The sequence below is a fragment of the Octodon degus genome, unplaced genomic scaffold, assembly GCF_000260255.1.
Source record: "Octodon degus isolate 3935 unplaced genomic scaffold, OctDeg1.0 scaffold00003, whole genome shotgun sequence".
In the NCBI taxonomy this organism is placed as follows: Eukaryota; Metazoa; Chordata; class Mammalia; order Rodentia; family Octodontidae; genus Octodon; species Octodon degus.
The window spans coordinates 11974290-11997865 of NW_004524579.1; the positions used below are offsets into that span (position 1 = coordinate 11974290).

General features: G+C 36.8%; 1 protein-coding gene across 1 annotated transcript in view; it reads right to left on the reverse strand.

The window, feature by feature from the left end:
* Rprd1a (regulation of nuclear pre-mRNA domain containing 1A) overlaps positions 1-23576 on the reverse strand; it is a 74515-nt gene that overhangs the window by 14295 nt on the left and 36644 nt on the right. The window contains exons 2-6 of the mRNA XM_004623590.2: positions 20588-20717; positions 16188-16294; positions 16008-16105; positions 11714-11840; positions 11433-11608 (exon numbers count right to left, since the gene is read on the reverse strand). Coding sequence (XP_004623647.1) covers positions 11433-11608; positions 11714-11840; positions 16008-16105; positions 16188-16294; positions 20588-20717 — 638 coding nt within the window. The remainder of the gene's footprint in view (positions 1-11432; positions 11609-11713; positions 11841-16007; positions 16106-16187; positions 16295-20587; positions 20718-23576) is intronic.

Sequence of the window (23576 nt, forward strand, 5' to 3'; positions counted from 1 at the left end):
CAATTGTTTTTTAAAAATTTATTATTTTTTAAATTTGTGTGTGTGTGTGTGTGTGGCCAGCTCAGCCCACCAGGGGGCGGGGCTGGCTGGCATGTGGTGCTGGGGGGATTGAACCGCGGCCCCTGTGCTTTGCTAAGCTTGTTCTAAGTAGGTGCTTTAGACCACTGAGCCATCTCACCAGCCCATGTGTGTCTTTTTGAAACAGTTTCTCATTATACAGTTCGGATTGGCCTCCAACTCACTTTCTAGCCCAGGCTGGTCTCAAACTTGTAGCAATCCTTCTTTACCCTCCCCAGTGCTGAATGCTGGGATTACAGCCACGTACCACCTCGCCCAGGTATTTATGTTTTGAGACAGAGTCTCATTACCTATTTCAGGATGACTTTGAAACTTACTATGCAACACAGGCTGGCCTCAAACTTCCAGCAATCATCCTGCTCCTGCCTTCCCAAGTGGTAGGATTACGGATGTGTGCTGCCAAGCCCTGCTAAAAGTTTTTACACTGCAACAATCCTCACCATGTAATAGTAGCAACTTTATTTACTGAAACTTACTTCAAGAGTTTTTACATATATTTGACTATATTTACTTTGCCTACTAAAATGATCCTTTGATTTTGTTTGTTTGGTTTTTTTGTTTTTTGAGACAGGGTCTCTGTGCCACAAGCTGACCTTGAACTCACTACACAACCAGGTTGGTCTCAAACTCAAAGCAATCCTACCTCAGCTTCCCAAACTCTGGGATTACAGGCATAGGCTATCACATCCATCTTACAGCCTTTTTAGAGACCATTTCTCTTAAACATATACTACTTAGTCCCATAATTCCTAAATCCATGGGTTAAGAAAAGTAGTCCTGGTCAGGCATTGTAGTGCATGGCCATAATCCCAGCACTTGGGGGGCTGAGGCAGGATTAAAATTCAAACCCCAGACTAGGTGGTTTAATGAGATTCTCAGATTTTAAAAAGGCCAGGAGTGGTAATGCATACTTGTAATTCCAGCACTTGGGAAGCTGAGGCAGGAGGAATGTTCCAAGTTTGAAGCCAGCTTGGGCTACAAATTACGTTCTAGACCAAACTGAACTGCATAGTGAAACTTTGTCTCAAAAAGACAAAAACAGATTTTCAAAAGGAGCGGTGGGGAGATGGATGTAGCTCAGTGCAAATGCTCTGAGTTCATTCTCTAATATCAAGGGGGAGGTGGGATGAAAACAACCCAAGTATCCACCAATAGCTTAAAAAACGTGTTCAATGTACATTCAATGAAATATTGTTTAACCTCTAACAGAAAACTGACACATGCTATAGCCTGGAAGAACTTAGCGGAATGATTAACAAGTCAATCCTGCTTACTTCAGGTACTAGAGTAGTCAAATTCATAGGTACAAACATGGGTGGCTGAGCAGAAAGAGGACACATACGTGCTGCACTTAATGCAGGTCTGCACCACTGAGGCTGAGTAGACAGGTTATGTCACAATGTAACTGAACACTGCCCTGTACACTTTTAAAACAGTAAACTTCATTCACTTATATGCTGTGTAAATCTCTCTCCATATCTTCGTTTTCTTTTTTACAGTACCGGAGATTGAACTCAGGGCCTTACGCTTACCAGCCAGGTGCTTATGCCACTGAGCTATATCCCCAGCCCTCTCCATATCTTTGTAATAAAACCAAAAACCCTATGCCATCCCTTAATTGCATGTAGAATTCATCCTACTATGTTGGGCCATAATGCAATTTAAGTGATCTGGTACAAGATCAAGAAAGACAGGTAAAGTGAAGGTTTCTGGTATGTAGTACCTAACTGTCGTTCCCAAATTTGTTCACATAAACTTACATGAACATCATCTTCTGTATTCCCTTGCCATTATGGAGAGTGTCATTTTCTTCTTATGCATAAAAGTAAGTTTTGTTCATTTTTCCTATTTCTACAAATTTATGAAAGAACTACCATAAAGAAAGATTCAGCTATAAATGATCTGATGAAATATTTTAACTGCAAAAAAGTACTGTAACATAAATGCCAAAAAATTATTTAAAGCAGTATTTTCCAAGAGCAAAAAACCAAAAGACAGACAAATGCCGAATACAGAGTTGGTGAAAGAAATATTTCTGTAAAGCAGAATATAAGCTAGTGAGACTGACAGCTAGGCTACAAGTACAGCTGAGAGGCAGGGGACCTGCCTAACATGTGCAAAGCCCTGGGTTTTATTCTCAAGAGAGACAGAGACATATAAACACACACACACACACACACACACACACACACACACACACACAAAATTTAAAATAAGTCATCTATATGATCATATGCCTCCAAATTTTGTCAAAGGGGTAATGAACTTGTAGCTAGTATTTGTGTCATGGAGTCTAAACTATAAGCACATACTTTTACAATTTAAAAAAAAAAAAAAACTTTCACTATCAGCACCTGCTATATAGCTCAGGCCTTTACTACTCTGCATACCAATTTTTGTAATTAAGTCCTATCTGGACTCCCTACTGCAAATCTCTCTCCATCTGATCCACCCAGAAACCTGAGGTTTTCAAATACTGCCAATGCCACTGCTTCAATCTGCCCTTTGATCTATTACAATCACCTGTTCGGTGAAATTAATCTTCCAAAATGTGGTTCTAACCTACTTTCTCTAGCCAGGTGTGGTGACACATGCCTCAGCACTGTTTTCGTCTTTTTGTTTTGTTTTGCGGTACCAGAGATTAAAATCTGGACCTTGCGCTTACCAGGCTGGTGCTTATGCCACTGAGCTATATCCCCAGCCTGTCCCAGCACTCTGGAGGCTGAAGCAGGAGGTTCAGTTCAAGTGCAAGGCCAGCCTCTAGTCTACTTTTTAATCTTCTCTTACTCCCCACAACCTTCAGCTCCTGCAGCAAGGACAAATTGTAGCAGTTACATGTCAGGGCTTCTATTGCATAATTTATCACAGATTAAATTCCACTTTTATATTGTAGTATATTATATATAATGTAAAAACACGAGCTAGGATTCAGATTTGTAGCTTCTATTGCCCAACTAGGTGGCACTGTTACCTCTTATGAATTAAATATATTGGGCAGTTACACGGATGAGTACTAGTTAGAGTACTTGTTATTCACATTTTCACACAGTTAATGTGTTACTCTTAAAGGGGAAGAAACACAAAGTTGTAACAGAATTTTACAATTTCAAATGGCCATTTTCTATTTAAAATGGTCAAAGTTCATCTAGTTAGTTACTGCCTTTGACACACAACTCACCTGTCTTAAATACTGCAATGTTCTTATTCATGGTTTCACTATTTCAGTTATTCAGTGACCATTGTGCAAAAACATTACCATAGTGTAAAAACTTACCATAGTGTGACAAAGATTAATTGGAGAAAGGGAAACCATATTCATATTAACACTTTTATAGCATACTGCTATTAAGTACTGTTTTATAATGCTAATACTACACCTGATTTGTAAATCTAACTATCACAGGTAGGTGGATATATAGGAAGATAGTTGCCCTGTCTAGCATGTGTTCTATCACCCTCCATGCTAGCCTATTACACTGAATTTTATTCAAAAAATTTAGTATCTTTCAATAATTTTTATTCATGATATGATTCCTTTCCAATTTAAGAATCAAATTTCCACTTTAAAATATAAATATTACATGCCTTTTAAAGATTATATTTGTAGTAGCATTTATCCATCATTTTAAGACCTACTATCATTTAATGCCAAAATGCCTGAAAGCCTACCAGGAGAAAGGTACTGCACTAAGTTCAGAATTGAGAATATGGAAACATGAGAAACTAAAAATAAAGTTCTTTACCTCACAAAGTTCACATTTTAGTGACAAGTACACCGTAGCTAGAGAAGCTTTAGATTTTTCCAAAAAAAATGCCAAGTGCCAGGAAGGAAAAGTAAAACAGCAATACATTTTTGATTGCAGAGTTAATTGCAACCAAAGACAAGATTCTCTTGAGGTGACACAGGTACACAAACTTAAATAAAAAAGGAACTAAGAAAAAATCCAAAACTAGCATTCTAGTCACTCTCAGGACAGGAAAGAGAACAACCTTGATGTGAGAACATCCTTTGCTTGCTGAAAGTATACAATGAAAGCCAGTGAGATGATATAAGGCCATGCAGGAGTTTAAAATGAGATTCACAAGTGAAATGAGCAGCACTGGAGAGTTAACAGGGGTGTGATGGGACCTGTTCTAAAAAATTCCACATGGGGAGGAATTAGTGACTAAGATGATCAGTTGTAAATGTAGGCAATGTGTATGACATTTAGACAAGAGTGGGCGGCAGCTTTTATACAACATATTATAGCTCTAAACATATTACAGCTGTTCAGTACGACATAAAAATTGTCTATTATATAACAGACGGACCTGTTCATCTGTTCTTTACCAAAAAAGCCAGTATAGAAATAAAACAAAGATAGAAACGTAGGTGGGTATGGTAGTGCTCACCTTGGGAGGCTGAGGCAAGTTGATTGCTAGTAAGTCGATCATAAGCAAGTCTGGGCTGAAGGCCAGCCTGAACTGCATAGTAAAACCCTAACTCAAAAAGACCAAAAAAGAAAAAAGATGGAAAAATATAATGATGATTTACTCAAAGAATTCTGGCTAGACTCAGGACTTTGAAATGCCAGGACTTTGAAATGTTCAGTCAAGGCCAGACTGAACTGAATAGTGAGACCCTGTCTCAAAAAAAAAAAAAAAGTTCAAGCCCAGTTTGGGCAATTTAGGATCACTCTGTTCCAATAAATAAGTAAACTAGATTGGGGAATATAGCTATGTAGCTTTTATAATATCAAAGCAATGGAAAGAATCAAAAGGAACACAGCAATTAGACTACAACAGTCATACGTTAAAAAGGAAAGTGATGTACTAAGATGCATATGTTATATGCAAAGGAAAAGGTACGAAGTAGATCACTACACAAAACTGTATGCTTTAAATTTTTCCCTGTAACAAAAGTATTTGCAGTCAATAAAAATGGTTAAAAGATTGCATGTTTTAAAAAAAAACCTAGCTAATCATAAAAAACTTTAGACAACTGTCAAGATCTCAAAAAAACATAATCTATTCACAAATTAGTTAACTACTTCTCTCTCCCTTTTGAAGTACAGGAGATTGAATCTAGTACCTTTTTCCACTGAGCTACATCTCCAGGCCTTTTTTTTTTTCCTTTGGAGATGGTTCTTGCTAAGCTGGAGTTGAACTTACAATCCTTTGCCATGGCCTCCCAGAACACTGTGTTTAGAGGTGTACAACACCATGCTCAGTAATTTCTTTCTTTACAAAACCCACCTTGTTTCATCTTAGATTGAAATTTAGGGATGGGGATACAGCTCAGCAGTATAGCATCTGCCTGGCAAACACAAGGTCCTGAGTTCTATGCTCAGTACCAAAAAAACCAAAAACAAGTCAAATCAAATAATTTTTTCAGTGAAAAGAAAGCAAAGTGACTATAAAATATAATTGAACCAAAGGGGAAGGACTTCATAATCACTTCTACACAGCATTGTCAGTGTATCCATGAATGACCTTTTTGATCTGACAGACAACAAAATAGTCATTTTAAAATATTAAGTATCCAGGGAAAATAGGAGAAAAAATTCAAGCAATAAACTAATTAAAATTATAAAATCAAAATCTGGATAAAAGACAGACCAGTAGACTTAATAGAGACCATGGGACTACGCCACTACCACTGTAGATTATATATATATATATATATATATATATATATATATGAATTAAGTTTGATAGAAATGATATTTCATGGTAGTAAGCAAGACAGAGCCATTAACTTATGAAGGGATATATTATTACCACTACCAAACAATTTGGTAGAACCCTGGATCAGTCCCTAAAAATAAATTCCAACAGATAAAATTGCTGGAAAAGGTATTGTTATAGTTACACAGGCCATCTGAAGTATATGTAGAAAGTACAGACTATAAAAAAATATATTAAGACATGAATGCAATTAGAATCAAATAGAAAAGTGATTAAAGGATATAGGAAATTGCAGTATAAATAAAATGGGTAATAAGTATTCCTAAAAATATAACCATTCCAAGTTTTTTAAAAAAAATTCGATTAGATGTGGAAAAGTTAACAAGATTAACACCATTCTTATGGGCGCGTTTATGTAGGGAAAGCTGCACCCACACTGCCAACTGAAAAGGCAGAACAGAGCTGGGGTAGAGTGCCTGCTCAGCAGCGGTGCTGGTCTCATTCTCCAGAACCATCTACACAATAGGCAGCAGCTTTCCAGAGCTTAACTGCACTATCAACATTTAAACATTCATTTGTCTTTTTTTTTTTTTTTGGAGGGGGTGTCTTTCTTTGAGACAGGGTCTGGCTATGCAGTTCAGGCTGGTCTTGAGCTCACTTTGTGGCCCAGACTGGACTGGAACTTTGCAAAAATTCTCCTGCCTCAGCCTCCAGTGCTGGGATTATAGGCATGCGCCACCACACTCAGCTTACTTAAACATACATTTCTTTGATTCTGTTACACTGTAGCTTGTTGAGAATCCTCCACACATACTCACTCAAGACCATGCAAACTTGTAATCACCAGAATGTTGTTCTTTATCTATAAAACATAAAATGTCATAATGGATGCCAATACCTTAATGGAGGCAATGTGAAACCAAAAGATCAGGCTTAAATACACACTATTCATACAATAACTAGTTTTTCAAAATCAGGTACATCTGAATATACTAACATAGGATGGCAAATGATAAACATTTATCTTCTCTTTTCCATTCTGATTTCTAGAACTGGGAACTATTTCCACCTTGTTATCTTTGTAGGAGCCCAAAAATAATGGCTTCCAGCTTTCTATAGAAATTTATTCCAACTGGGTGTGGTAGTGCACACCTTTAATCCCAGCACTTGGGAGACTGAGGCAGGAAGATTGTTGGGAGTTCAAGGGCCGCCTGAACTGCAGAGCACCCTGACTCAAAAAAACAACCCCTTCAAAAAAAAAGAAAGAAAAAAAAAAACCTATTCTAAAAACTAAGAAATAAAACTTTTCACAAAATCTATTAAAATAGGTCAATGTATTTTGAGATAAATGGGGACTTTATAAAAGCATATTTCCTTACACCATTTTGTGGAAAAATATACAAAACTGAGCAACAAACACAGTATCTTACTGAACAAAGAAGAATTTCTTATCTCTGTAAATTTAAATTTAAGCTAGGTGTGGTGGCACACGCCTGTAATCCCAGCATTAGGAAGGCTGAGGCAGGAAAGCCACAAGTTTGAAGCCAGCCTGGGCTATATAGTGAGTTTAAGGCCTGGCTGAGACATATGGCAAGGCCCTGTTCCTTCCCCAAGCCAAAAATATTAAAAATACAATGTTACTTTCTCTTATTCATGCAAGTCTCCTAGGAAAAACAGGAGGATCACTAAGAGTCCAAGCTGCATGAGTCTCTGTACCAAATACATTAAAAAAAAAAAAAAAAAAAGATGTGAAGTATGAAGGCCTAGGGTTCAATACTAAAGAGAAAATAGCTTCTGCCATACTTGCAACTTTCTCAGCAGTGAAACGTAATTCCTACAGCAATCCTTGAAACAGATTTTACAAAGTGAACTTGAAGTTATTTTCTGACCAGTCAAGATTCAAAAATAACAAGTGATTTCGGGGCCAGTGAGGTAACTCAGCAGAGTAAGCGCCTGCTTTGGCAAGCACATGGACTGGGGTTCGATCCCGCATCCCACACATGCCGTGCCAGCCCCACTCCTGGGGCACGCTGAGCCTGCAGCTAAGTCCTGGTGTGGTGACATATGCCTGTGATCCCAGCCCCAGGCAAGGCTAAAAACAGGCGTGAGTTGCAAAGTGAGACCCTGTATCAAATACACAAATGAAGGAAGAAAAAAAAAGTGTAAAAAATAACTGATTTCTAAATAATTTTTGAAATTTCATAATCTCATCATATTACAAATGCTTTAATAGTGGCTTTAAGAATTAGTCAATTCCTGGGCTGAGGATTTGGCTCAGCAGTACTGCCCTGGGTTTGGTCCTTGGCACCAAAACCAAAAACTAAACCTCCCCTAAAAAACAATTCAACCAAAAAAGAATGTCAATTCCTAAACTGATACTTTAAATGTATGTCCTATTTTGAAGAAACAAATACTGGCCCATCAATACCCACTGATCGATAATGGTCAAAGGTGTGTGAGAACAAGTGAAATGGAAAATACCAATGTTCACATCTCAGCCTCAACTTCCAAGTGACGTCTCTACTAAGTACAAAGTTATGTCTGAATTTCTCAAATTATTTTTATGTTTTGACAAAAGGATTACCTAGCTCCAGATAATTTACAAGTTATGCTGAATAACTTCCAAGTTTATATAATTTGTCTCTAAAAAAAAACAAGTTCAGGGCTGGAAAGATAGCTCAGTAATCTAAGTACCTGCCTGACAAGCAGAAGGACCCAAATTTGATCCCCAGTACCACATGCTGTGCTTGCCCCTGCAACTGGGTGTGGTAGTGCATGCCTGTAATCTCAGCACCGGGGAGATCAAAACAGAAAGATCACTATGAGTCCAAGCTGCATAGTAAGACCCTGTACCAAATACAAAAATAAATAAAAAAAAAAAGCTGAATATAATTGAGATGATTTAATAACACACTGAATGCTTAAATTTTTCAATGAAATTACTACAGTAAGATATTGCCATTAATTCCCCTCTGAATACTTCCCCTTGCCTCAAAAACATTTCTCACACCATTCTTGCCACTTTCTGAAGCAGCTACGGAAGTCTGAGTGACTTAATTGCACTAGTGCGGCTACCTTTACATCGATTCAAGACATTTACAATTTACATTGTCATTTTGACTCTGGAGAAGCACCAGATAACAGGAAGGCAGATGGGGACATGATGGATGTTCTTACAAACCTGCTTTTCATTGGATGGCACTTGTCAAGTGCATTTTCCACATTTTTTAATCATATCTCATAGATACTCATAAAAGAGGATGTTCAGAACTGCCTCAGAAAGTAGCAAGAAAAATGAGATTATGTGTGTCTGAGCAAGGGGTATCTTCTGAAGAGGATTAATGACAATGTGTCTCCTAGTGTGATAGTTCTTTTAAATTTAAAACATTCATCTTATTTTTCAGTCATACCTGTATATGATAAAATTCAGTCGTGCTGAACAAAAGTCCCGAGAACACTATTTTAAGACAATGATTACCTCTGTGGAGGATCAGAAAGAATTGAAGAAACAGGACTTCATTTTGTGCTAGTCTTACATTTCTTTAGGCAAAAACAGGAAATAAATGTCTTTTTTAACTAAGTGTACTGACTCTGGAAGACAAACTCCCTGGGCTCTAAACAATCCCCTAGGATCAGTGGGACCCTGGGCAACCTAGGTTATCTCCTTATGTCTCAGTTCCATGTCTAAAAATGGCAATACATCTTGTTGTAAGAATTAAATGAGCTGATTATGTGAAGAGCCTAGACTAGTACACCTGATAATACATGGTAAATGTTACTGCCATCATAAGCTCAGCATCCATGAATATTAACTATGAAATCTGGCTAGACTACACTGGAGAAAGAGAAGGTTACAGAAGGGTGGGTGGTTATCTGACCTATTTTCTACACTTACATTTCAAATGTAAATTGTTTTTGAAAGCAGTGATAAATGATCAGAATCGAAAGTGAGAAAGCAGGATAAGGTAGATTTAAGTTTCAGTCTTCAATTTTCAAAAACATGAGACAATACAGGCTTTTGAGTTTGATATTTATTTTTAACAGGAAAAATATGCTAACGGTGATGACATCATTAGAAGATACGCCCATGTCCAATATCTGCAACAGAAGCTCAATAGAAGTTAAAGAAAACATAGCAAAAGACTAAAGACAAAACTGTATTAACATTACTTACCTTTAATTCTGCAGACAGTGAAACGTACTTAAGACTGAAGTTTCACCAAAAGACTGAAAACTGACAAGTTAACTATCAAATATGTCTCTTTAGAAAAGTCTACCTTTTCTTTTCCATGTAGAACTGGGCAACCTTTTCAAGGATAGAGCATAGTGCCATTAACTGCATATACCTACGTGAGTAGAGGAGGAGCAAATCGAAAAAAGACAGTGCTAAATTAAGAGCTGAAAAACTGGAGTGGGAGTAATCATGTAGTTCTCACCCAGGTAGTAATAAGAAGTCAAGTAAAGCACCATTTGGAGCACAATGAGATATTGTTTAGCCAAGAACTAAGTAACAATAAATAAAAGCACCTTAACAGACACAGTACCACAACATATCTACAAATTCTCAGTGAACTACTGTTAAATAAAGGGACTCATGTTAAAAATTGTCTTCCATTAAAATAGGAAATTGCTACAGCAATAAACAATATAAGCAGAACTAGACAACTGAAGGATTCTTTTAAAACCACATCTAGGGGCCGGGGAAATGGCTCAGTAGAATAAGCGCTTGCCTGGCAAGTGTAGGGGCCTGAGTTCGATCCCTGGTTCCACCAAAAAAAAAAAAAAAAAAAAAAAAAAAAAAAACACATCTAGCTCATCTACCCACTTATAATGGCCGTTATTCTAAAAGAAAAAATGATACTGCTCCTTTTTATCTCCTGAACTCATCAATAATATCAATTACTGCTTTCTACCTTCCAGTGTATATGAGCTGGGAGGCCTATGTGGGTGTGAATACGTTAAGTATCAGAATCAGGGGTGGAACACAGGAGTAACCTGGGTTTTCTGAGACAGGGGCTTGGTAATTTCCCAAGCTAGCCCCTTACCTCGTGGGCTCAAGCAATCCTTCTGCCTCAGTCTCTGTAACAGCTGAGACTACAGGCATGTATCATCATCTCTGACTTACAAGGAAATAAGCTAAAGGGTTAAATTATATAGCTAAAAACTGCAGGTATTCAAGAAAGGAATGGAATAAATCTAATCATAATTTATTGTAGTGAACATCAGATTTCATACCAACTGCTATTTTCCCATTATTTTTTTGTTAAAAGGTAAACATTTACTATAAAAGTCCCTGGAAGAGACAGCTTCCCGGGGAACTACCCACTCGGGCCCCCCTCCTGTCCCTCTCTTGGACAGGAGCTTTCTTCCTCTCAATAAATATATTCTGCTCATTAAAAAAAAAAAAAAGGTAAACATTTAAATTGATAAATTACTACCATTTCATGGATGCTTTTCATGAATGCTTTTCAAATACATAAATGCTTTCAAACGTAAGCAATATTCCAAAGTTTACTTAAGCAGGTTGATTTGGTTCAACTAGAAGGAAACACACTAATGTGCGCTTACCTGAGCCACAGCCTAAAAAAGGTCTATGATCCCAAAGAATGTGTGATGTACAGTTATATTCACATGTTAGAATTCCTACCAAAAATAAGTAAGCACTAGAGAAGGAAAAGTTTACGCACTTCCAGTTTATGCTCTTTCTCTGCAAGGGCTTCCTTTTGACAACGAAGAAAATCGGCTAACATTCGAGTGAGTTGCTTCCTATCATCTATTTCTGCTGCCAATCTGCCATTATAATCTGCCAGCAACATACAAGCATCCTCTACCATTTTAGAAAGCCTTTCTCCAGACTCTTTATCTAAGAAAAACAGGATAATAAAATTAATATACAACATAAACAGTGATATCTCTTTCCACATCCCACCCAGGATCCAAGAGTTATGATCTCATTTTCCTGACTCACCTGTTATTTTATCTAGTAGGGATACTTCTTGGACTTCGACAGGCAAAGAAGCTATCCTCTGATGAACTGCTGCATCACCTGAAGCTGCATTTTCTAAGTCTTGTAATGCTCTAACGAGATCTAGAGTCTAAAAAGTTATACAACTTTAGCACCAAAATAAAGTTTAAATAAATATGACTTGAATTTTTTCATATTTATAATCATTTTGAGTTACTGAACTCAAAGTTAAAAGTTTCCAATATAAAGTGCTTAAGACAATTCACTTTTTTTACACATTAACAAGACTATGCTTAGCTATTGAAAATGTAAATGAGATCAGGCCCCCTTAGACCTTGAGGCCACACTCGAAGTGGTAGAAACAGTATAAAAATACTTACCTAGTTATTAAAGTGAGATAAGTGACTGATTTATATGGCAGATATACCAATGGTAAAAAGGTAGGCTACAACTTCAACCTAGAGAATATAAGTTTTATGTATAATATATCGTTATATTACCAATTGCATATTGTATCATCATTGCAAGCATCTCTATATTTTAAACTGAATTTTGGGAAAGGGAGACACAAATCATCTTCTAAAACACAGACGAGTCTCTCCAATTCTATTCCTAAATACTATAATGCATAAGAGAAACGTAGTTTGGACATATGTTCAAATAAAATATATCTTCATCTACCTTATGGTTTGTTAATAAGATCACTAAATTGTGTACTAATGACTGTTTATACACTGCTTAGCCAGTGTACTAATTATTATTAGAATATTTTAGTTGCACTGCTTTTACACAACTATAATTGGAAGGAAAAAGTGACATTTCACTATTGTTGTACTACCTATAATTTGGAGAAAATATGGAATTCTTTACTGGCAATTTCAGAAGTTATAATACAAAATATTTGTTTTTAAATTTTTTTTTTCTAGACTCCATCCTCTTCCTCTTTTCTGTTTTTTTTTTCTAAGACTAGATTGAGGGACACTAGGAAGTTATATACATACTTTAATAATATAAAATATTACTGAGTATATATCAAGATGACATCCAGGTAGGAGGAGTGGTATGTGCATATAGTCCCAGCTACTCAGGGGGTAAAGCAGGAGGATTACTTACACCCAGGAATGCAAAGCCAACTTTCGTGAAATTCTGAGACTCTAATCTCTTTAAAATGTATGTATATAGGGTTGGGGAGATAGCTCAGTAGGCTAATTGCTTGCCTGGTAAATATAAGGTCCCAAGTTCAATCCCTGGTACCGCAAAAAAAAATTAAAATATATAAATAAATTAAATAAAATTAAAATAAAATGTATGCATATATTTGTTCTAGGATATATTCTCAGGATTCTCAGGATTCTCAGGATATATCTCAGGATATATAGCTCAGTAGAATAAGTGCTTGCCTGGCAAGCACAAGGGCCTGAGTTCAATCCCCAGTTCTGAAAAAAAAAAAGGGGGGGGGGGCAGGATATATTCTCTCTACAATGAAAGAATGCTTTAGAGCAATGACTTACCAAGAAGTCATTTTTTCATAACTCAACTAATTAATCAGAAAAAAAATCTGAAAGCTTCCAGATTTCTAAGAAGAAATCTGGCTTTATCAATTTTTACTTGTTAAAACAGAGTCTTACTGTGTAGTTCAGGGTAGCCTAGAACTCACTATGTAGTCCAGGCTGGACCTGAACTCACAATGATCCTCCTGCCTTGGCCTCCCGAGAGCTGGGATTACAGGTGTAAACTACCATGCCTAGCCTCGTTTTATGATCTTGACAATGCCTTTATGCTGAAACTACAAGATTATGTTAAAATAAAATATGGTAAAATTTTCTTTTCTGGGGGAGGAGACAGGGTATTGCCATGTAGTCCAGGTTAACCTCAAACTTGTAGGAAACCCATCTTAGCCTCCCAAGTGCTGGGATTTTAGGCATGCGCCACCACACACCACACCTGAATTTTTTTTGTTAAAAAACAATGAAAGACACATTATCAAGAACAATGAATTAAGTTCGTGTACAGGGCTGTCTTCTAAGGGGAATTAACTGTTTTTCACTGTAATAAATTTAAAACATTTTTCCATATTCATTATATTTTTTGATCACCCAACACTGTTTACAGGAATTTCTGTCAAAATCGTAATGGTGTGTGTCTTTATCTGCCTTATTCACCAGGTCTGAAACTGTGTAACTTCTGGCTCTTCCCCACAGTCAAACGGCCATGAAGGACAGTTGTATGCAGGACACTGAGGCAGCCACAACACAACAGTAAAAACAAGAGGACTTCCAAAACGAACTGTTTCAGAAAGTGGTAGGTTCGAAGGAAATGGGAGTATTTTGAGGGGGATTACTGGCAATGTGTCTTTTATTTATTTTTTTCCCCATCCCTTTTTTTTTTAAATGTGTCTTTTAATGTAATAATTTTTTTTTTAATTTATGCAATCACCACATGCTGACCACCACATACACACTGAATCTCGTATCTTCACATCCCTTCTTAAATAAGTTAATTCTAAGTTTTCACTGTCAGATGAAGGATCAATAAGAAACCAAAGATACTTGAAACACTAGTCTAAAACTTTCTACTACAGGAGTGTTCAATCATATCCCACAAAAATAAACTTTTGCTATTCTAAGATGGTGTAATGACCACAAAACTAAATCACTGAGAATTAAGCAGCACAACTGATCCGAAATGGATCAATGTAAAACAAAGAACAGGGCTGGGGATATAGCTCAGTGGTACAACACCTGCCTGGCAAGCATGAGGTCCTGGGTTTGATTCCCAGTCCCCCCACAAAAAATTTTAAAAATAAAACAAAGAACAGTGCGGATAGGGTAGCATATGCCTACGATCCCAGCACTTGGGAAGCTGAGACAGGACTTTCCCAAGTTAGAGGCCAGCCTTCACTACAAAGGGACCCCCTGTATCAAAAATGAAAAGCAATACCATTTTATACAAGTACTAGGCAAGTCAGATGGTTACTAAGAAATAAGAAGTCCAACTCTGGTTACTTGTTCACCAAGGTAAATGGGAGATACCATATCTAGATCTCTGATGAAACATTGTTCACATGATTTTCTGTCATGAGTTATTATCAAATAGGGAAAGACATAATATGTTAATGTTTGGTTATTTCAAAAGTCACATTCTTACTACTCTTCTGCTTATGCTCTAGTCCAAGGTAACCACTGGGCTTCAGCAATCTGCAGCTCTGTCACTGGGCAAACTACCTTGGCTCAAGTTCAGGGCGATAGCCTTGGTCTAATTCTTGTGCTTTCCTACTTCTAAGTATAATATAAGCCTACAAATATAGGCAATAAACGATTATCATTCTTTGAAGATTCTTTCACCAGGAAAAAAACCCCTTCCAGCTTCCTATTGCATGTAACTTTGGGTCTAGTCCTCTAATTCTCAAGGAGCACTGTAGTATCTTTTTAAAGTACAGTATTTTTATTTTTTATTTCTTTTGAGAGGGAATTTCACTATGTCGTTCATCGGCCTTTAAACTCATTATGCAGCACAGACTGGCTTCAAACTCAGGGCAATCCTCATGCTTCAGCCTCCCAAGTGCTGGGATTACAGGCATGCAGCACCACACCCAGCACAGGTTATTAATTTTTAGCAGCCCACATCTGCTTCTGGACCGGAACTCAATAGGAAACAGGCTCTGGCCAACATAATATGTTGTGCTTCTGTACTATTCTGGCCCTTGAAGATATTTACCTTGTTTTAAGAGAATGGCTATGTCTTCATTTTCTCCTCTGAAATTTTATCTGTCCCTCCTATATGTTTCAAACATAAAAGAAGGAAACTTAAAGACTCAATGCCCACTTAAAAGTTCAAAATGTCTTCATCTAATGCTTAAGGAATATTACACTATACGAACCTAGAGGATTTACAGTATTAAGATAATGATTCTAATCCATCTCATTCTTGCACAGAACTACACAGTGTTAGAACTGTATGAATATATATTGCATGAATACTTGTCACACTAATACTCATTTTTTACATATTTACAAACAAAAATCCTTAACAGTACTATTGATAACAAAGAATATTTTAGTGCACTTACATGTTAAAATAAATAAATGGTGGTTAACGTACAATCAAAAATCCTTTCTAGACAAAATTATTTCTATGCAAAACATGCAATATACAACATAGTATATCAACATGAGTAATCTGTTAAGCAGAAAATAAGACTCCTGCAGCTTCTTTCTTGTACCCAGAAACAGCAAAATTAATAAAGCTCAGGGGTCACACAAAGTAAAACAACTCACTTATTAGAGAAATTTTTTACCTGTGGTGGTTCACTTGGAGATCCCAGAGAGGAACAATTTTCATTTTCATCTGCCTTTATTTGTTCGTAAGTTCGCTTCCTAGCCTTTTTATCACCATCTGAATTGAAAGAACATTTAAGTCTTAAAGAAAACATTTTAAGTACGAGATCACAGTAAAAAATGAAAGGTTATATACTTACACAGAGCTTGCTTAAGTTGGTCTAATACATCATTTTCATAAACAGATCTTTCTTCCCAAATAGATAACACTCTCCCAAGGTGCTTCTTACAACTTTCATCAGTTTCACTTAAGCAAAAAAGAAAAATATTAACAATAAAAATGCACAGTGTTGCTGAAAAGGTAGCAGTAATTTCAAATACAGTTGGTCTTTCATTCCCTGGAAAAACCAATCCAGATATTTACTGTGCATCATTGTGCCACCAGCAGTTCAGGGATGATGTCATCAAGACATGCCACCTGTTTTCTTTCAAAAAGCTTATAAACATATGGAGAAACAACAAAATTTAAAAAAAGACAAAAGCATCAGGATTTGTTTTAAAAGATGTTCCTAACCTAATGGAGGCTGAACATAAGGGTAAGATTTTTAACAAATGACTTTAATTTATTCAACAAATATTTATTGAACAAGGCACTATCTCTAATATAGCGACCAAACGAGTTTTAAAACAGCATTTCTAAATGTCTCAAAAATGTGCTAAAAAAGACAGAAAGCAGAGATTCATCTCAGTTTAAGAGGTATCAGGAAAAGTATTTGAAAAAGTGATATCCAATGAGACATCTGAATATTAGATACACAGGAAAATGGAAAACAGATTATTTCTAACCATTTCCTACCTTCTTTGCCACTGCTCCTGTAAATTACATCATTGGACTCTCTTGTCTGGATTTCTGCAATATTATACTCAATTTCCCACTCAACAAAATAGCAAGCTCTTTATCAGATCCTATCATTCTCAATCCCCCAAGAGCTATCAAATATATCAAGAATGAAACCAAAATCCTTGCCCTGGACCACAAGGAATACATGCTGATTTCTGGCAGCCTCTCAGTCCAACTCCCTAATACTTTCTCCCACACTAATCTTGCTTCAGTCATAGCTGCCTCACTATTTTTATCAGATACTCTCTTTGCCTAGAATCTTTTCCTTCTAGACAGCAAATGGCATTATTCCTCCCTTCCTTTAGGCTCTGTTTAAATGTCACTTCCCCACAATAGCTGTTGTTCAACATGTCATATAATTGAACATCCTCATACCTTCTGTTTCCCCACTTTGTCTCTTTAGATATGTCATGTGACAATATAATATATAATTGTCAGTCTAAGCCAGGTGTGCTGCCTAGTGCACACCTATAATCCAAGCCAGCACTAGTGAGGCTGATGGAGGAGGATCTCCTTGAGTTAGAGGCTAGCCTATGCTACAAAGTGAGTTCAAGGCCAGCCTGAACTGCATGGCAAAACCCTGTCTCAAAAAGACAAATAATAATAGTAGTAATAGTAATTGCTTGTCTAGCCATTATCTTGTACATCTTCTGAAACACAGCACCAGAGGAGAACTTTGTTTTGTTCACTACTACATCCTCAGGCACATAGTAGGTGATCAGTAAACACTTTACTGAATTCTAGAAGACTAAAAACATACATAAAAAGCAGCAAGAATAAGAAAAGGCTGCTAGAACAAACTGTAGATCACAGACTGCATTCAGAAGCAAGGTGAGAAAGTAGTCTAGAGAGGCAGTGCCATGAGGAGCCAGTAAGTCTTGCTTAAGACCTCAGAAAACCAAGGGAGTGTTATGATTGGCTCTGGAACTACATAAAGCTTTGCAAAGCGATTAAACAATAGAGAACACTTAACGCAATTACACAGAAGGGTTGTTTCAATAACTAAAAGGGAAAGAAAACTAAGGGAACGTGTTATGTGTAACACAAAGAATGAACGAAGTGAGAGTTGAAGAGGACACTTAATTTCTTGGGTTGGAATCTATATGGAGCTGCCATTTACTGACAAGGCAGCAGCAGGTTTGGCCGAAAGCACGGAAATAGTAAGCTTATTATCAAGATATCTAAGATACATACAAGTAGAGATCAGTGTACATACAGGTCTGTGTTTAAGGAAAGAAATCCGGATAGAATAAAATTTTAAGTCACTAGAGTATGCACAACAAATACATACAGCGTACAAAATTATCAAGTTGGTAAGTAAAGAATATGGTCCCCAAAAGGGCCAGCCAGATACCTTAGCGGACTAAAGTGCCTGCTTAGACAGAATGAAGTAGATGGGGTTCAATCCCCGACGTGTCATACTGGCCCTAGCCCAGGTGTGCTGAGACTGTGGTTGAGACTGGATGTGGTGGTGTGCGCCTATAATCCCAGTGCTTGGCAGGCTGATAACAGGAGAATCACTACAAGTCCGATCTGTGTAGTGAAACCCTGTACTAAATACATTTTAAAAAAAGAAAAAAAGAATATGGTTCCCAAAGAATGCAAAGGACTTAACGCTAAGACACTGATATTTAAAAAGATGGTAGGAGCTGGGGATATAGCTCTGTAGCATAGCACTTGCCTGGCAAGGGCAAGGTCCTGAGTTCAGGTCCCAATACCCCCCCAAAAAAGATGGCAGAACTTAACATCTAAATTGAAGAATAAGTAACAGAAAGCAAAATGCAACAATATTTGACACTTTTTTCAAATGTGCTAAGTAAATTTTTACCCTTCTATAAATCACCACAGGCACCATTTGCCACTGAATTCTATCATTTAGACTGAATACTAAATACTAATAATAGTATTTAAAGGGCAATAAGCTAAAGTACAGATTTTCACAACAAGCTTAGTATTACCTAAGTATTCTTTATTTCCAACATTTAAACATGTTAAGAAATATAACCTAACACCAAAAGACCTTAAAATTATAAGGGTTTGGTTTTTTTTTTTTTTTTGCTGACATTTTTTTAAAATTTTTTTCCATGTGTCCATGATTTATTTTACATAAAAATACAATCTCAAGAAATATCTCACCAATTTGATTTGAAACTGTCTCACTGATGTTTATCAATAAAATTATGACAAAAAAAAGAAATATCTCAAGTTTATCCTTCTTTATGGCTGAATAGTGTTCTGTGTTTTTTCATAATTTCATTGAGAAACAAATAGCAATGAGAGAGTTTCAAATCAAATTGGTAGGACAGTTTCAATAATTAACACATTGCATACATTCTTCCTAGTGGTTAATTGCTGTACAAGATGCGGACATGATATTCTATTTACAAACACCATTAGAACAAATGCCTCTATTCATTAAGAGAATGTAACTATGTATCTATCCTAGCCACTTTGAATACACAAATACAAAATGGACATTCATCTGTATACCCTTTTTTCATTAAGTTCCGTTATTTGAATATTATAAGTGTATAAACTCAGCAAAATATTCTAAAAGAGTCCAGTAGCCCATATAGTATTGGGTCTTCGCATGGCTTTACTTCTTATATTTCGTTTTTATACTTTTCTGCTGGATGGTTAAGACCAAGGTAAAGCAGGACCTATGCAACAAGAGTTGTAACTTTTGGGTCTGATAAGGTCAGTGAAATCCCCTCAGGATTTATCCTGAGATCCTGTACCTCAGATTGTAGGACCTTTTGTCAGTGTCAGCCATGTGGATGAGTCACAGCCATTGCTTGGCCAATGTGCTCTCTGTGAAAGCCTGAGAGAATGTTTTCTCTCCATAGGCACACTCTACATCATCGATCACTTTCCTCTTTGGCCCCATAATCTCCTTGATCAGAAAATTTGGGACACTACCGAGTTACATGATGTAACAGTACAAGTTCTCATATGTCCTGAGTCTTAACTGACCTTGGAAGGCTAGGGCCAAAAAGTTGGTTTCCTTGCAGCCCTCCTTTTTCTCTAATTTTGGTCTGCAAACTTAGGTTGTTAACCATCCAGAAGACAAGCTTATTGTTATTACCATACAACCTAGGCTGTTGAGCTTAACCTCACTATCTGTCTGAATATCAAACATCTTAGGCATAACATGGTACAGGTATTTTTCATCAAGTATTGATATGCTGAACTTTAAGTCCCTACAGAATATGATAAAAGAAATTTAAAAATTAGAATATATTTTTAAAATAGGCATAAAGAATTATATACTACTTATGTTTACACATAAGTCCAAAATACAAGGTTTTTATAAGGAAATATATAAGGTTTCCTCATATAAAGATGAGGGAAAGAGTACAGTAGTAAGTATATCCAGAAATATTGGTAACAAATTCTCATTTTTATACAATTTGCACACAAATTTACAATGCAATACCTTTATTCATTCTCGAGTTTATTCCAATGTAGCAGTTACTGTCTTTCAAAGAAAGCTGTGATTCAAGTACTCCAAATGACCTTAGCTAATCTTCTCAAAATGCACTTAGCATACATACAAAGGCAAATTAGAGATGTCTTTTCAAATGAAAGTTTTAAAAACACACCTTGTTTTTATTGTAACGCTTTAAAGTAAATTTCAGCAAAAGAAAATACACAACACATTCAAAACAGGTTGCATAGCATAGCAAACAATTATCATACCTTGAAACATGCTTAAAAGCCTCCACTATAACTGGTGCAAAATCTTTTGTAAACTCCGGCCCCTTCCTTTTGCTGTTTTGAATGACATCGTTGGCTAGGTAGAGAAAAGTAAGCTTTCTGTTGGGTTTGGCTGAAAAATAAAAAAAAAAATTTTAAAAATCTGACTTAGACAAATTTTTTCAATAACAGAATTAAGCACTTTGAGAACCAAATGAACCCACAAAACTTTGTGTCTTGTTCAAGCCCAGCTTCTCAATTTACTACCAATCTACTACTTAACAAATCTCTGCTGCTAATCTTGCCAGGATGACTCTATAACTTCTAAAGAAAAAGCATGTGAGAGGGGAAACTGAGAAAAAAATCTAAGAGACAGAAGTAGGTAAATTATAGCTCTTTCCGTCTCCTTGCAGTAGTGCCCCAACTAACATATTTGATTCCTGGCTTTATCACCACTACCAAACTAATTTTTATGTATGTGTGGTTCGAGAGATCGAACTTGGGACCTTGAGCTTGCCAGGCAGGCACTTAAAAGCTGCTATCTCTCCAGCTCCCCAAACTAAATGGTTTTTACACATTGAAATGCTCACATATGTATAAAGATGCTTCTTTGTGAATTTATCTTATATTAATTTTTATTACAGCCATTATAAACTATATGAAATACAGTCATTTGAAATAAGACAGTGATTGGTCATATTAAGATGGCACCTAGGCCAGGTGTGTTGGCTGGCGCGTGCCTGTAACCCCAGCACTCGAAGGCTAAGGCAGGAGGATTAGTGTGAATTTGTGGCCAAAATCCTGAATTAAATGTATGACTGCTAAACCTAGCATGGAAGACACACCAGAAATCCTAGCATTCCGGAGGTTGTGGCAGGAGGACTTCCATGAATTTAATGCCAGCCTAGGCTACTTTATTGAGTTCGAGGCCAGTATGCACTACAAAGCAAAACCCTGTATCAAAAAAACAAAATTTAATACTCATATTCACTCAAAATCTTTATTAAGTTGCTGTGAAACAACAAAGTATGGATTGGATATAGGGTTCAAATATCAACCTATTATTTTCATTTTTTTCCTTGTGGTATTTCCTTGTGGTTAAAATATGAGAAATTCCTATTTACACCTCAAGTCAAAGTTTCAAAGAAAAATTTGAATACTTCCATTTTATAATTATGTGAATTTCCACATGAAACAAATGATGAATTAATGGAAAAAACACAAGCAGTACCAGGAAAAAAAAAAAAATCACAAAAATGATTTCTCACATAAATTCTGATTAATGTTTAAAATAAGAGCCACAAACTGTGGTTAAAGTTAGGGCACAAAGTTGCGTTGGGGATATAATTGCGTGACACAGTGCCTGCTTGGCAAGGTCCTGAGTTCTTTTCCCAGTACAAAAAAAAAAAAAAAAAAAAAAAAAAAAGGTTAAGCCACAAAACTAACAGAAGGGCATTCAAGGGCTAGCAAGACAGCTCAGTGCTCAGGGTCTGATCCCCAGCACCTTATGCAGCACAGGCCCTGCCCCCAGGAGCACTGAGCAGCCACAATGACCAGTAGCACACACCTGTAATCCCAGGGCTGGGGAGACTGAAAACAGGAGGAACACTATCAGCCTGAGCTGTGCAGTGAGACCCTGTACCAAAAAACGGGCGGGGGGAGGGGGCGCACTCAAACCATTTTGTAATTTGTAAATACTGCTGGTAACACAAAATGATTCTGAACAATGGGGTTGTGTGACCTAGTCAATTCCAGCGTTTCTGTTGTTCACAAGGTTCTTCCCCAAAACATCTATTTTTCTACATTTCCCATTCAGTTTAAATCACATTTAATGTTTGCTATATGCCAATGACCAAAAATGACCTTTTCTGTTCAATTTGAAGTCTGCAAGTGCCACATAAATTGATAGATAGGTCCCATCACTAAAGTTCCCTTTCTCTTTTTTCCTTTATTTTCTCTGTACAAATAAATCACACCAACACAAAAGCATTATATTATAGCCCACTATACCTGTGTGGATACTGCTAATTTGTATCGGTAAAGTATAAACCAAATAAGTACCACCAAATATGTATATTTGAACCACCATTTATTCTTTCTTTCTCATCTATTTGAGACACAAGGCCATTATACAGTTCAGGCTGTCCTTGAGCTCAATTTATATCTCAGGCTGGTCTCAATCTTTGCAATCTTCCTGCTTCAACCTCCCAAGTGCTGAGATTACAGGCATGTGCCACCACACCTGGCTTTGAATCACCATTTTCTTATACCCCACCTCCATGAACAAAATCTTACATGCCTCTAGGCAATAACTACCAGGGGCCTTGTATAAGAACAGGTTTATACATGTTAAATCTGTCTGGCTGATAGATATGAATGTAGTGTAAAAAAAACTGAGCTTATCATCCCCACCCCAAAAAGATATAGTGATACAAGCTCAGTTTATCATAACAGTGTTACATAATTTTGCACAAACACAGCCAGACACAGTGGCGCACACCAGTGATCCCAGCCTTCCAGAGGCTGTAGCAGAAGAATTGTCATGAGTTTGAGGCCAGCCTGGCTACACAGTGAGACCATCTCAAAAAACAAAACAGAGAAAAAAAAACAAACAAACTTTTTTTTATTCACAAACATTCTTTTTTCTTTTGGCGGAACTGGGGATTGAACTCAGGCCCTTGCGCTTGCCAGGGAAGCGCTTATTCCACTAAGCCATCTCCCCAGCCCCAATTCACAAACATTTAAAGTAAAGATCCATTGTCAAGTTTCAAAACGAAATCAATCTGGACTATTAGATAAACAATATAAACAAACTTGGCCAGTGAAAGAATTAAAGAAATGTCCCCCATCTTTACTAACTCATACCCACTGTACAATGTTTATACTCAGAATGTGGCAGAAGCATAACTAATTTTCTTATACTGTACAGATCATTTGCCTATTTTTTAATTAACTAATTAATTAATTTAGAGACAGGGTCTTGCTACGCAGT